This window comes from Lolium perenne, chromosome 2, assembly GCF_019359855.2.
Source record: "Lolium perenne isolate Kyuss_39 chromosome 2, Kyuss_2.0, whole genome shotgun sequence".
Lineage (NCBI taxonomy): Eukaryota > Viridiplantae > Streptophyta > Magnoliopsida > Poales > Poaceae > Lolium > Lolium perenne.
In genome coordinates, this window is record NC_067245.2 from 332,581,129 (window position 1) to 332,597,521 (window position 16,393).

At 44.6% G+C, this 16,393-nt stretch overlaps 1 protein-coding gene and 1 non-coding gene across 2 annotated transcripts; both read left to right on the top strand.

The window, feature by feature from the left end:
• The first annotated feature begins 299 nt into the window (after positions 1 to 299).
• On the top strand, positions 300 to 1,844 carry LOC139835927 (uncharacterized). The gene is made up of 2 exons (XM_071825826.1): positions 300 to 959; positions 1,839 to 1,844. Exons 1-2 carry the CDS (start codon positions 300 to 302, stop codon positions 1,842 to 1,844), a joined length of 666 nt encoding a protein of 221 aa, XP_071681927.1.
• Positions 1,845 to 8,178: 6,334 nt separating this feature from the next.
• LOC139837246 (small nucleolar RNA R71) lies at positions 8,179 to 8,285 on the top strand. Its single transcript, XR_011753736.1, has one exon. It is a non-coding gene; the product is annotated as a small nucleolar RNA R71 (small nucleolar RNA).
• The last annotated feature ends 8,108 nt before the right edge of the window (positions 8,286 to 16,393 follow it).

The window sequence follows — 16,393 nt, forward strand, 5'->3', positions numbered from 1 at the left end:
CAGAGGAGTTGCTGAACGGCCCATGTCAAATGCACTACTATATAGATTCAGAGGGAAGGAGGCAGTCTAATCACCTCCTCAAGGATTGCCGAACCTGGCGAGCCCTGCAGAAAGCCACAAGCGCTACTCAAGTCGAAGCAGTGAACCGAGGATTCGTAAACGGTCCTCGAAGTGAGGTGCATCTTCCACCACCACCACCACCACCAGCGTTTCCAAACAGCAACCAGCAGAATGTTCTGCAAATTACGGGTCCCAGCAACACAAATGGCGGATACACCCAGTCGAAGGGAGCACTGCAGATGATCCAGAAGGCGAGGCCAACAAACAGGGCGCAGAAGTTAATAACGAGGCAAGTCAATATGGCAGTACTAGCACCTCCCACGACAGTCGAATATCTGAATTGGTCGGATCAGCCCATAGGGTTCGACAGGGCAGACCACCCGCCACAGGTGCCAAGGCCAGGCCACTCTGCGTTGGTTATTCCTGCACAGATCGCAGGGTATGATATCCCTCGGGTCTTTGTAGATGGTGGAAGCAGTATCAACCTCATTTTCGCTAACACATTGATGAAAATGCATATCTCTCTGAGCAACCTCGCCCCGACAGAAACACGTTTCCACGGGATCACGCCGGAAAAGCCAAATTATCCCTTGGGAAAGATTGCACTCGACGTTCAGTTCGGGTCGGCAGAAAACTTCAGGAAAGAAAAGATCGAGTTCGAAGTGATGGACTGGCCATCGCAGTACCACGCCATTTTGGGAAGACCTGCGTATGCAAGATTCATGGCGGTACCTCATTATGCATACCTACTATGGAGGATGCCAGGACCTAAAGGCCCGATAACAATCAGAGGCAGCTTCACGCTGTCAGATAAGTGCGACAAAGACTTCAATAAAATCTCCGAATCATTCGGGATGCAAGCTAAATTTGAGGCAGCTAAATTCACAACAAACCACGATGTACTGCCAGAAGGGGGACGATCCTTGCATGAGCAAGCTTTCGATACCTCCAAAGACTCAAAGGAAGTGCAGGTCCATCCTACGGATGATCGAAGCAATTTAGTAGGGTTTAAGTGTCGTGGTTCTCCTCAGGGATCAAGCTACCTTTGGAACGATTTCTAACATCCTAGTTCACAGATTCTTAGGGTTTGATTTAACAGGAAAGCAAGTGCAGCAAGTAAAATTAACGCAGACAAATCATCAAACAGGTTTTGGCCTCAACTGACTCACTCAATCCATTACATGAATTTGTTCACCAAAGCAAGAGGAGTAAGAGAGTAAATCCACGGTTTAAAACTCAGGTTCTCAACAGGTTCCCACGCAAACTAGCAAAGATCAGAAGAAGGAGAATTACACTACACTGACGAATTGCTCTGTAGCTGAACTTGTCGAAGCAGAGATCAGGAGGAGGCTCGGCAGCAAGGGGTGTCGATGGAGGAGTTCCCTTCATCGCCAGATCTCGATCTGGCCGCCATCTCCGTCTTCCCGCCTCTTCTCTGCAGGAGGAGGTGGAGTCGGTCTCGTCCAGGTGGTTCTATCTAGGTGTGGTGATGGCGATCGCCTGAAATGCTGCCCGCTGCTGCGATGGGTGCCATTGCTGAATATTTGCAAGCGGCCCCCCTCTTCTTTGCTTTCCTTCGCCCAGAGAGCCCGAGATGGCTGAGTTCTTGACACGTGTAGATGCCCTCCTTTGCTTTCACAGGCGGCTCCCTCATCTTTGCTTCATTTCGCACAAGGAAGTCCCTGTGCGTTGGATGGTTTTGCACTAAACCCCCGGCTTCTTCTCCAAGACTAGTTGGAGCTTCGAATTTGAATTTGCATTCAATTGTATGGTTTCAGGCTTGAGGTGAAAATGACATGTATGAAGTAGGGAAGTGATGCCTTTGCGCATCAGTCCTGCAAAAGAAAGTGTAAATGGAGTAAACTATGTATTTGGCAATATTTTGTAGAAATATGGTAATGGTATGTATGCAAAAGTGATGTAATGTGAACTTTTAATATTCAAAATTGAGGTAGAAATAGAGGATGATCAAATCCCCCACACTTAGATCTTTGCTTGTCCTCAAGTAAAGCATGTAATTCTAGCAAGGAAGAAACACAATTCAAAACATAGATAACATGATTTGGATAAGGCATTTTATAAAAAGCTTCAAATTATGTAAGTAGTTCAAATCCAGATTTTCTGTGATAGCTAAAGGAGTACACATGAACATGGTAGAGGACTAACTATGTGAATCAAAACGTGCCAGAACTATTTTTACCAACTGTCCAAAACTGAGCAATGATCCATAAAAATTTTTGTTAGTGAAAAGGTTAGCAAAACTGCATACGTAAAATCCCCATTTTGGTTACAAAACTATCAGGTTTTTGCCCTTTTCAAGAATTGCAGCACTTATCAATAATTCCAGGAATCTCCAATATTTACAGAACAATGCACTTCGGCAGGACAAGATTATCAGGAACTGGTTAGTCTCCATCTCCTAGTCCAAGTGTGCAGTCCTCAACCATCACACTCAGCTAGGCGCAGGAGTGTTAGTAAAATCAGCTTCCACCTCTCAGTCCAAGTGTGCAATCCTCAACCATCACACTCAGCTGAGCACATGAATAAAGTTAAACAATAAAAGGGTTTTAGGTTAGTCTCCATTTCCACAATCAGACATCCAATCCAGGGATCACATGGGCCCAATTTGGTTTGGAGTTAGTTTGTTTATATCAGGAAAAACAGAACATGGTTCAAACTGGCTGGTGGCATAGATTTCACAAACTAACAATCACAGACCATAGCTGCTACTTAATGCCATCATTCCAGCAAGCTCAGTGTAGGACAGAGGGTAAATCAGGCTAGGTACAGGGATTGGTTCACACAAAAATTAACACTGAGTTCAGGTGTATTCATTTAATAGGGCACAGAGAAAAAGGGCTGAATTAAAATACATATTCTGAACCAAATATTAATTGCAACATCCAAATCAATTATCAGTATTTTGCAGAGCATTTCAAAATTATTAGAACCAACAGTAGCTTCCCAGGAACAGGACTGAAAAGATGACATGCTGGTTTACTGTATTTTATGACTGTCATGTACATGAAAGATGTGGAAGTCTGAAGCTTGAAAAAGGAACTGGCTCACCTGGCTGACACTGCATGCAAAAAGAAAGGGAAGGATCCAAAGCTTCCAATGACAACTCTCATAACACCAACTTCCACAAGCAACATACTGCAAGAATATCTAAAAACAGGGAACTAAAAGACAGGAAAATAGACATATATATATATAGATAAAATTATGGAATGAAGAGAAAAGAATAAATTATAGTGTAAAAAGGATATATTAACAGAGTTTTCAGGTTGCCTCCTGAAAGAGCGCTCTTTTAAGGTCATTAGCTTGACCAAGAGAATGAGTAGTTACTGCTGCTGCTTTGCAACAGCATCCTGAGCTTCCTCAGCATCATCTTCACTATCAGGATCTGCCGAAGGAGGAACAAACTCTCCAGGGTGATAATGTTTTAATCTCTGCCCATTGACCAGAAATGTCCCTTGTGAAGGGCTCTGAACTACAATGGCACCATTAGAGTGCACCACTCTCACAGTGCAAGGTCCATACCATCTGGATTTAAATTTTCCAGGAAACAGATGGAATCTTGAATCATACACAAGCACTTGTTGACCAGGCTGAAATTCTCTCCTCAGAATATGTTTATCATGCCACTTCTTTGTTCTTTCCTTGTAAATTTTGGCACTCTCATAGGAATCCATTCTTAGTTCATCTAACTCACAGATCTGTAGCAGTCTCTTTTTACCAGCCATGCTCAAATCCATATTCAACTTTCTTATGGCCCAGTGAGCCTTGTGCTCAAGCTCCACAGGTAGGTGGCAAGCTTTTCCATAGACAAGTCTAAAAGGGGACATGCCTATGGGTGTTTTGAATGCAGTTCTCAGAGGCCCATAATGCATCAGGTAACTTGCTTGCCCAATCACTTCTGGTTTTTGCGACCACCTTGTCAAGGATTGACTTGATTTCACGGTTAGACAGTTCTACCTGTCCATTAGCTTGTGGATGATAAGGTGTGGTCACTCTGTGATTGTGCACACCATACTTCTTAAACAGGTTCTGTAATTGTTGATTGTTAAAGTGTGAGCCACCATCACTAATGACCACTCTAGGGATACCAAACCTTGGGAAAATGGTATGTCTGAACCTTAGAATCTGCATGAACAGTGGGTATTGCCTCCACCCATTTGGAGACATAATCTACAGCAACAAGAATGTGCTTATACCCTTTTGAGGAAGGAAGAGGTCCAATGAAGTCAATGCCCCAAACATCAAACAATTCCACCTCTAGGATGCCTTGTTGAGGCATCTCATGCCTCCTTGTCATCTTTCCAGTTTTCTGACAGGGATCACAGGATTTAACATAGTGGAAAACATCTTTGAACATAGTTGGCCAGAACAGCCCCGCTTGCAATATCTTTGCTTGAGTTTTTGAGGAGGCTGCATGTCCACCCACTGGTCCAGTGTGGCAATGATAGATCACATTATTTATTTCCTCATCAGGAACGCATCTTCTGACAATACCATCTTGGCAGTGCTTGAAAAGCAAAGGTTCATCCCAGTAATAATTCTTGGTATCATGCATAAATTTCTTTTTCTGTGAAAAATTCAGATCAGCAGGTATAATCTTGCATACCAGGTAATTCACTATATCTGCATACCAAGGTGAGCAACCTTGAACTACACAGCTCTGCCACAAATTTTCTCCTGGTAAAGTTTCCATGATGGGGACAGCACTTGATTCCTCCACTTGTATTCTTGAAAGGTGATCTGCTACAACATTTTCTGCACCCTTTTTGTCCTTGATTTCGATGTCAAACTCTTGCAACAACAAAATCCATCTGATCAGCCTTGGCTTTGCTTCTTTCTTTGTCAATAAATATCTTATAGCTGCATGATCAGTGTAGACTATGCATTGATTTCCCACAAGATATGATCTGAACTTGTCAAAAGCATACAGAATTGCTAACAACTCTTTCTCTGTGGTAGTGTAGTTGGATTGTGCATCATCTAAGGTTCTGCTTGCATAGCTGACAACTGACAATACTTTATCCTTCCTCTGACCCAGCACAGCTCCCACTGCAAAGTCACTAGCGTCACACATCAACTCAAATGGCAATTCCCAGTTAGGAGGCTGAACAACAGGTGCAGTGACCAAGGCTTCCTTCAACTGAATAAAGGCATTCAAACAGTCTTGATCAAATATGAATGGTACATCTTGGTTAAGTAACTGAGTAAGTGGTCTTGCCACTTTTGAAAAATCTTTGATGAACCTTCTGTAAAAACCGGCATGGCCAAGGAAGCTCCTCACTCCCTTCACATTAGAAGGTGGTGGCAACTTGGCAATTGCTTGAACTTTTGCTCGATCAACTTCAATTCCTTGCAAAGAAACTTTGTGTCCGAGAACAATTTCTTCCTCAACCATAAAGTGGCATTTCTCCCAATTGAGCACTAGATTATGCTTATTGCACAGCTGGAGAATAGTTTCAAGATTTTTTAAACAGTCTTCAAAGCTTTCCCCATGGACTGTGAAATCATCCATGAAAACCTCCATTATCTTCTCAATATGCTTGGAAAATATTGACATAACACACCTCTGAAAGGTACCAGGGGCATTGCACAAGCCAAAAGGCAACCTCCTATATGCAAAGGTTCCATAAGGACATGTGAAAGTTGTTTTATCTTAGTCATTTGGATGGATTGGTATCTGCAGAAATCTAGAGTAACCATCCATATAACAGTAATACCTATGCCCTGCCAACCTTTCTAACATCTGGTCAATGAATGGTAATGGGAAATGATCTTTTCTGGTTGCACTGTTCAGTTTCCGAAAATCAGTACACATTCTCCACCCATTTGCTAATCTAGTCGAAATTTGTTCTCCTCTTTAAGTCTCAACCACAGTCAATCCACTTTTCTTGGGCACCACATGTATTGGGCTCACCCATTCACTATCTGAGATTGGGTAAATGATTTCTGCCTTGAGCAATTTAAGGATCTCTTTCTTGACAACTTCCTGGAGTGTGGGATTCAGTCTCCTTTGATGCTCTCTGGTTGGCTTTGCTCCCTCTTCAAGGAATATTCTGTGATTGCATAACTCTGGACTAATACCTTTCATATCAGCAATGGAATATCCAATTACTTCTCTGTACTTCCTCGAATCGCACTATCGTTACAGTTTCAGCTTTAGAAAGCTTGGAACTGACAATGACAGGGAATTGCTTATCTATCCCGAGGTATTCATATTTTAGATGAGAAGGCAATGGTTTGAGTTCAACTTCTGGTCCACTTGCCGTGGTCAGTTTATCAAGATACTTCCTATCATCTGCTATCTGATATACTGCAAAGTGACACTCATCAGAGAATTCTTCTTTGGATTCCATTACTTTATGGTCTTCTATTTCTGCTGGATGTACCTCATTGACACAAGAAGTGATAGAATCAATGCGCATACATTCCTGGGTGGAATGAGGAAGATGAGTTGCATGTTTCATGTCAAAAATCACTTCCTGCTCACCAAGTTACAATGTTAACTTTGCACCTTGTACATCAATCAAAGCACCAGCAGTAGCCAAGAATGGTCTTCCCAAGATAACAGCCTCACTTTTGTCATTCATATCCAAAATTATGAAATCCACATGATAGGCAAAATTTTCCACCAACACAGGCACATCCATGAGGATTCCTTCTGGTTTCCTTAAGGATCGGTCAGCTAATTGCAGAGTAATTGCTGTGCTTTGTAATTCTCCCATCTGCAATTCTTTGCTCACCAATGAAGGTAAAACACTGACACTAGACCCTAAATCACACAGAGCAACAAATGATTTGCTTCCTATCTTGCAAGGCACACAGAAACTTCCAGGATCATCCAATTTAGTAGGCAAAGAATTCTGAATAATGGCACTACACTCTTTTGATAATGCAATAATTTCTGGCTCTTCAATATTCCTCTTCTTAGATAACAGCTCCTTGAAGAACTTTGCATACATAGGAATATGCATCACTGCCTCAAGAATGGGTATTGTGACCTACACCTCCTTCATGACTTCAAGAAATTTAGCATACTGCTTATCATCTTTGTTTCTCTCTAGCCTTTCTGGAAATGGAATCCTTAAAGGCTGGGAGACTTGCACTTTATCTGGTTGTACATCATTTACTGTTGTTTCTCCTTCATTCTTTTCAACATCACTTTCTTCTCTTTGTTCATTTGGAGCTTGCTTTTTAAGGTTCCTCACATGAGGTGGCACATATGCCGATGGAGTTGGAAGGATGGGAGAGGTGCTTGTGCCAGCTCTAGTTGTAACTGCACAAGTTGTTATAGCACCACATTGAGCCTTTGGGTTCTGTTCAGGCCGAGCTGGTAGTTTAGCATCGTCTCTATTCTGACAAACTCTGCTAAGCACTGCCTCAAATTTATTGTCCATGTTTCTCATTGAATCCTTAAGACTTGTAACTTCTGAATTCATTTTAGCCAGCAACTCAGTTAGCATTATTGTTGTATCTTCTAAGCGAGAAGTTGCTGAACTGGGTGCTTCAGGTTGCTTCTGAGCATGTGACAGAGAAGGATGAGCATATGCAGACTGAGGATGGAAACTCGCCTTTGAGCCAGTGCTAGACTGCCCTCCTGGATGAATGTAAGACCCAGGTGGCTGCTTATAAGACAGATTGGGGTGATGCTTCCAAGATGGGTTATAGGACTGAGAAAATGGTCCTTGTCCTTGAGCATAACTCACTTCTGAAACAGAGGGTCCAACTGCTGAATAATAAGTACACTCACCATTTGTATGCCCTTGTACACCACAAACATCACACATAGCTTGAGCAAATTGAACAGAGGCCACTGAAGTTGCAGACCTTTCAGAAAGTATACTTGCCATCTGTTTGTTCAGGATCTCTACTTGAGCTGCCACTAAATCTGCTGAAGGAATGGCATGAATACCAGGTGCATGAGGAACCACTGCCCTGTCACTTGACCACTGAAAATGATGGGACGCCATACTCTCAATAAGTGCAAAAGCTTCTTCCAAGGTCTTGTTCATAATCCCTCCTCCAGCAGCTGAATCAACATAAGCTCTGGTCTGATGGGTCAATCCTTTATAGAATGTTTGGAGCACTAACCACCTTTCCAAGCCATGGTGAGGACACATCCTTATCAGAGTATTATATCTCTTCCATGCATCATAGAGACTCTCACCTTCAAACTGAGCAAATCTGGTGATCTTGTCTCTGTATTCTGCTGCTTTAGTAGGTGGAAAGTACCTTTCCAGGAACACCTGCAGAAGATGATCCCAAGTATCTGTCAGGGTGGGTGGTAAGGAATGTAACCAAATCCTTGCACCATCTCTCAGAGAGAATGGAAAGAGAGATAACTTGATGACATCAGGTGATACTCCATTCTGCTTTGAGGTGTTGCAATACTCCAAGAATGTAATGATGTGTTCATGAGGATCTTCAATTGCTGAACCACCAAACTGACGGTGCTGTACCATATTTATCAGAGCAGGCTTGAGTTCAAAATTATTAGCCTGAATCACTGGTGCCACAATTCCTGATGAGATGACTTGCCCCTTTGGAATCCACAGATCCCTCAACAAAACTCTCTGATCTCCCATCTTCTCAATAGGATCAACTGGTATCTGCTTGAGTTCTCTTCTTCTTCTAAACAGTGTCCTCTCAATCTCAGGATCAAACTGAAACAACTCACTAGCCTCAGTTTCCTTCTCGTTCATCAACAATTCCTACACAACAAAGCTTAGACATCCACGATGGCAAGATCTCGTTATGGGTTAGAGGAAAACAAACAGATCCAAAGTAAAATAACAACTCAACGAAAAATTAAAAAGGTTAAGACTAGATCTGCTATACTTTCGCCCCAAAACAGAAGTTGATCCCCGGCAACGGCGCCAAAATTGATCGAAGCAATTTAGTAGGGTTTAAGTGTCGTGGTTCTCCTCAGGGATCAAGCTACCTTTGGAATGATTTCTAACATCCTAGTTCACAGATTCTTAGGGTTTGATTTAACAGGAAAGCAAGTGCAGCAAGTAAAATTAACGCAGACAAATCATCAAACAGGTTTTGGCCTCAACTGACTCACTCAATCCATTACATGAATTTGTTCACCAAAGCAAGAGGAGTAAGAGAGTAAATCCACGGTTTAAAACTCAGGTTCTCAACAGGTTCCCACGCAAACTAGCAAAGATCAGAAGAAGGAGAATTACACTACACTGACGAATTGCTCTGTAGCTGAACTTGTCGAAGCAGAGATCAGGAGGAGGCTCGGCAGCAAGGGGTGTCGATGGAGGAGTTCCCTTCGTCGCCAGATCTCGATCTGGCCGCCATCTCCGTCTTCCCGCCTCTTCTCTGCAGGAGGAGGTGGAGTCGGTATCGTCCAGGTTGTTCTATCTAGGTGTGGTGATGGCGATCGCCTGAAATGCTGCCCGCTGCTGCGATGGGTGCCATTGCTGAATATTTGCAAGCGGCCCCTCTCTTCTTTGCTTTCCTTCATCCAGAGAGCCCGAGATGGCTGAGTTCTTGACACGTGTAGATGCCCTCCTTTGCTTTCACAGGCGGTTCCCTCATCTTTGCTTCATTTCGCACAAGGAAGTCCCAAGGCGTTGGATGGTTTTGCACTAAACCCCTGGCTTCTTCTCCAAGACTAGTTGGAGCTTCGAATTTGAATTTGCATTCAATTGTATGGTTTCAGGCTTGAGGTGAAAATGACATGTATGAAGTAGGGAAGTGATGCCTTTGCGCATCAGTCCTGCAAAAGAAAGTGTATATGGAGTAAACTATACTCCCATCGGGAACGCAATATAAGTCAAAAATTGACTCGATGAAATGTGCTATTCCAACAGCCGAATAAGCACTCGACAATATATTCTCAGAACACCAAAAGTTGCGAATAAATTCTGAATGCCGCAAAACACTGCGAAGGTAAGACCCCAGATCCGTTCTGTGCGGCGTGGCCCCATCTCTGACGATGGTTTGCTACTTTTATCCGTATCAACAGATACGAAGAAAAATCCTAACGGACGCGTTAGGTACCCGATAAATTTAACTGGGACTCGATAGAATGGTAAGACCTTAAGCGGCACCTGTCGAAGTTTACACCAGTATCCCGAGATCATGTCCAGGGACGTGATCTTGAAGTAGGTTTTTGCGGATTGCCACTAGAGCAGTTAACTAGTACCTGATCCGTCAGATGAACTAGCCCCAACTACCATTATCCCTGTACAATATAGAAATTCATGTGAAGAAATATAGACAAGTCAAAGTTGTCGAGTAAAAATAAACAGGGGAGATTTTCCCTGATTCTACGATTCAAGCAAAATCTCGGGGGCTACTGACATGGGCATCCTCAGTGGGCCTGCCAAAGATAGTACCCGGGGTTTATTGAAGGCCCATTACCCGAAGAATAAGAAGACTCGGAAGCCCAAAGATATTATTAAGGAAAGTTAGAGTTGTAATAGGAAGTGTTGTTTGTAATATTACGGGGAGAGTTAGAAACCTTCCCGGACTCTGTAACGTGTACAATATGAGTCCCTTGGCTCCGCCTCATATATAAGGGGGAGTCGAGGGACGAGGAGATCATCGAATCATTGTTGAGTAAACCCTAGTTTGTATTTCGTCGAGTACTTTTCGGCTGAAAACCTTCGAGATCTACTTGCCCTCTACATCCAACGAAACCCTAGTCTACTACTTGTAGGCATTGACAAGTTAATACCTTGTCAGTCACACCCGAAGAAGGGAGAACCATACTTAAGGACATCCATGAGGGCATATGTGGACACCACGCAAGCAGTCGAGCAATCGCAGCTAAAGCCTTTCGGGTAGGATTTTATTGGCTCACAGCGGTCGAAGACACGAAGAACATCGTGCGCACCTGCGACGCCTATCAAAGATTCGCATCCAAACCACACGCTCCAGCAGCTGAGTTAACACCAATTCCTTTGGCATGGCCTTTTGCCCAATGGGGGCTCGATATGGTGGGCAAGTTACATAAGTCATGACCTGGAGGACATGTTTACCTCCTGGTCGCAGTCGATAGATTTACAAAGTGGATTGAAGCAAAGCCAGTAACTTCGGCAGATGCAACGGCGGCACTGAATTTCATCAAGGACATCGTGTTCCGCTTCGGAGTACCAAACAGCATAGTCACGGACAATGGCTCCAATTTCACATCAAGGGAGTTCAAGGACTACTGTGAAGGGCTAGGAATAAAACTTAACTTCGCATCAGTTGCTCACCCTCAAACTAACGGTCAAGTCGAAAAAGCTAATGGACTTATCTGCAACGGCATAAAGAAGAGACTACTTTCGCCACTCGAAAAAGCAAGGCACGCTTGGGTCGATGAATTACCCTCCGTGCTGTGGAGCTTACGCACAACTCCAAACGCGGCTCAAGAAACACCTTTCTTCCTGGTCCACGGCGCTGAAGCCGTGCTTCTAGTCGAACTAGAACATGATTCCCCTCGAGTCATAGAATATGAAGAAGAAGCTTCACAAAAAGCTCTTGAAGATGATGTAGATGCAGCCGACGAAGCAAGAGACGTTGTACTCTCCCGAGTAAATGCATACCAGCAGAACTTGAAAAATTATCATAGTCAAAGACTCCGTCCCCGCTCTTTTGCGGCCGGAGATCTGGTTCTTCGCCTCAAGCAGGATGGACACGAGAAACTGGAATCGCCATGGACAGGACCATACATCGTAACGGAAGTTATACCTGGCGGTGCATATCGTTTGAAGGACAAGCAGACAGGAAAAGATGAGGGGAACCCGTGGAACGTCGCACAGCTGCGGCGGTTCTACGCGTAAATCGTCGGCTGGCATCTCCTAGCAAGGCCATATGAGCTTGCTATGTAAAAGCGGGCAAGTTTTCGTACGCACTCTTTTCTCGCTGTGGTACCAAGTGGGATTGGTAGGTTTTTAATGAGGCGGGCTTGCTCAGCTAAACATGTATTATGGTCTATAAATAATACAATGGTGAGGACATATTTTCTTCGCATCCGATAAATAATGCACGGGGGCTCCCCCGATAAATACTCGCCTTGGCTTGAAAACGCTGAATAAATAGCGGAATAAGCCTCTCGAACAAAAATAATATATGGGCCAATCGAATCGCAACTGTTAATTCAATACGTGCACCCGATACTCGGGAGGCTCTGTCCAACGAAGAAAGAAGTACAATAAGCACAATAATAATATAAACCCCAACACTCGGGGGCTGCGATAATACAAGGCAACAACAGTTGCTGCAATAATAAAAGCTTCGAGTCTACAGAGGCTGAAAAAATAGCCAAGAATGAAACTTCGTGTTCGTCCATAATAATTACAGAGGTGGCGTAATCCCACAAAATACAGCAATGATTAGATCCAATCATCTAACTTAGTCTTATCCAAAAGTTCATTGGGAACTTGTGCCATGGCATCATAATGAAACTCAGAGAAAAAGTTCGCATCCCTTTCCAGAAGCCTGTCGATCATTCGTTCGGCAGGTTCGGAAATAGCATCATAATGCCTCGTCAAATAATACTTCTTCTTGTCAGAGAAACCCCTGGCAATCAGGTGGAAGTCGATTTTCCTGTGGTGATAACGCACCCAAGCCAATGCAAGCTTCGCACCTCCAACCAACTGAGCCCTCACAAAGTGATGAATATTTTTGGTGCGCTTAAATAATACCTTCAGCTCATCAAAACTTTCGGGTTGTTTATTCTGTGGAAACATTGCATTATACACCATCTTCAAAGAGGATTGGCAGAAATTGATGAAGTCACGAGCTTGAGTGGCACGATCCTGAAACTGAACAATTGTTCGGCATCGGTTTTCGTCCGCCCAGAAATCAGAGCCAGCCTCTAGAGAGATGTGCAAAAGAGTTTCCACCCGAGCATCGAACCTGGCATCTTCAGCATCAACGTCCAATCTGCAACCTGTCAAAGTAAAATGCTTTAGTCACCCGAAGAAGCCGCAGCAAAATTCGGCTCGGGGGCTGTCGACAAAACCCTTACCAATTAATTCTTGGCTTGACGAGGTCATAAGTTCTAGCAAATATGTCTCTCGTTCGACAGCCTGAGTCCACTTGGCAGTGGCAGTATGTGCAACTTCGTCAGATTCTATTGCTCGTTTTCGGGAAGCTTCCTCCCGATCCGATAATTTCTTTGTTTGAGAAATCGCAGCTAGGCACTGAGCCTTTAGTATTTTAATTTCTTTTCGGAGGGACTCGATTATTATCGACTCTGTGTTTCCCCGACTCGATAAGTTACGTGCACTAACCTCGGAGCAGGGAACCTCCTTTGGTTTTGATGCCCTTCCAACAGACCCAGAGGAGGTCGCAACATAGTCATCAGAAAAAGGTTGAAAAAGAGCAAGGAAAAAATTCGAGTTCAAGCTTTCGCGGAAACTTCGACTTCATTCATACTTCATATATTACAGAGGGTACAACAAAAGGCATTACATAAAGCTAGGTCCCCACGGGACACTACGAGAAGCTACGACCTAAAACAACAAAAGAGAAAGAAAATCTACTGCACCTCAGTGTGGGTGCTGGTAGAGGGAGCAGGCGATGGAAGAATGGTCGACAGGATGCTCTTGGAAATTTTTTTCGACTCCTTCAGAAATCCAGTCATTGCACCCTTGGAATATTTTTTGGCAACCACCGCGCCCCAATCGATGACTGAACCGCTAGCTATCACCAGAGCAATGGTGCTCTCCACACCAACCTTCACAGCCAACCGGCGATAGCCGTCAATCGGGTCGTCTTTACCCGAAAAAGCTGTCACCAATGGATCAAACTTATCGGGCAAGGTTGCAGTGGGAAAGAAGTGGCGGAAGAGGCGGTCAAACGCGATGCGAGAGCGCTTTCAAGCAGGTTCGTGCCAAGCCGCAGCTCAACTCCAAGACAGTCAAGGACTCGAGGAGAGGATCTTGCACATCTTCAAGATTCTCTCGTATACTTCTCCCGAGCCTTTTACGCTGCAGTACAAGGGATGATCAGAGCAAGTCAAATAAAAATAAATGTCGACTCCAAGCAATCCGTCGACAAAGAATATTACCTCCGAATTTCTCGGATTGGGCGTCGAACCTCTTGATTAGCCCAGCTTCGCGGGCGTCAATTTGGTCAATCTTATCTTTCATAGCCTCTGCCTTGTCTTGAGCCTCCTTGAGTGCTTTCTCAGCGGCCTCAAGTTTGGTTCGGAGAACATTGGCAGCCTGAGCCTTAGCTTCCGCTTCTTTGCCAGCTATCTCGCTGGCGTTTAGCTTTTGTTCGAGTTGCTTTGCATGTTCTTGAGAAATTCTAAAAGAATCTGGAAGAGAAATGTATAAATTAGAAGGAGAACATGAAGCCAAAGAAAACATCAAGGCGAAAGAAAATTACTTCTCGGGGTTTTTGCTTCGTTTCGGAACCCGATAGCACGGCTCGCCATGTCAAGATATTCTTGAGTTATCGGCTGAAAAAAGAGAATCCGTAAGTACAAAACTTGGTAAAACTAAAAGAAATAATAACATAAGGAGGCAGGCGAAGAAACTTTACATCGTCCATAGGTGGACCCGATGGATTATCAGATATTGCAATGCCTTCATCGGCATTGGTTTTCTTCAATTTCTTCGGCACGGGCGTTGTTTTTTCGGTGACAACATCTAAGGCCACCTCCTTCACCATTTCAGAGGAGGTCACAACTTTCGATGCTTCAGTGGCAGCAGCGTCGGCCTCATCGACGTTTTCTATCGAGTGACCTTCGTCGCCGCTGCAAAGGACACACAAGTCAAAATCCAGTGTGGAAATGAACAGTAATGGATGAGGAAAATTACTCAAGGCAAGTTAACTTACGAGCTGATGCCAATTACGTTGGTAAAATAATCAAAGCCTCCACACTGATATTCAGAGGGGGACTTTGCCGACAACTCCGGTTGCTTCGAGGCACTTGAAACTTCATCGTCATCCACCCGAGCCCTTTTCTTCGACTTGGAAGAAGTAGCGGACACAGGGGAAGATTCCGTTCGAGAAGAATCAGTCCTTCCGGCGGAGGACCCAGCTTCCTTCGCGCTAGACTCGGGGGCTTCGCTTTCTTGCGGGTCCTCCATCGCAGTAGCTTGCTCAGGAATATCTCCATCTTCGGGTTGAGGAGGAGGACAGTTTAAGCGCATGCTTACGCAAAATCATCGACAGGCATTTATAAGTTCAATACAAACCAAGAAAAAACAAGTTTCATGCAAAAAAAGAAAAAAAAGCATAAGTACCTTCGGCAGAGGATGATCAGAAGCGTATGGCTTCACCAAGCACTCCGAGGGAATCGGGTCGTTCTTGGTGAGCTTGGTGAAGCGGCGAGCAAGCTTTGCCAAATCATCGGCATGCATGTCTGCAGAGATCTTCGCTTCATCACCAGGACCAGAATAAGCCCACATAGGCCTGCTTCGCGCTTGAAGAGGCTGGATTCGAAGGCGAAGGAAGTGCGTCATCAGCTGCATGCAGACCCGATAATTCTTTCTTCGAGGCAGATTGCAGTTCATGTATTTTCTTCAACAAAGGCTCGGTGGAGGCAACTTCATCGGGAGTTGCTTCAGCATCCCAAGACCTTAGCCGAACAATCTCCTTCGTCGGGTCAAAAGGGGCGAGGCCGTACTCTTGGGCGCCAGTCTTCTGGTCCTTGATGTACATCCACTTCTTCCGCCACCCCTGGACTGAGTCAGGAAACTTCAAATCGAAGTACTTGGCTTTGGGTCGCACGGCGATGACGGTGCCGCCGACGTCGAAGATGGTGTCCCTCGAAGCATTGCGTCGAAGGAGGAAGATTCGTTTCCACATAGCGTGATAAACACAGCTATGTGAAGAATCGAGTTAGGCGTCAACTGATGGAGCTGCACGCCGTAAACAAACAAGAGCCCACGAAGAAATTCGTGGGCCGGAAGGGACAAGCCTCTGACGAGGAAGTCGAGGAAAATAACCCGCCATCTGTCGGGTGGGCACGGGGTCATTTCGTCGCCGGGAAATTGAACGGCGGTCTCGTCAGTGAGAAGCCCCAACTTTTTGAGCTTGTTATGGTCGGACTTGGAGAACTTGCTCCTCTCCCATCCAGATTCTTTCTTCTTTGCCGGAGTGGCGCCGGCGACGGAGCGGCTGACTTGACTTGTTTCGATCTCCCCATCACGGGAGTGGTGGAGCAGCTAGCAGCAATCAACGGAGAAAAGCTCTAGGAGCGAAGTGGCAGCAGCAATGGCGGACAGCTCAGAGCGCAGAGAAACAGAGGAGAATGGTTAGGGTAAAACCGCAACGGTGTCCCCGATTCGCTATTTAACCTGTCAAATGCGGACTGCGTGGCCATTGGATAAATTCAGAGTCCATCGTAGCC

What these genes read in the sequence shown, in the direction of transcription:
- LOC139835927 (XM_071825826.1), top strand. Translation starts at nt 300, where the DNA reads ATGATCCAGAAGGCGAGGCCAACAAACAGGGCGCAGAAGTTAATAACG.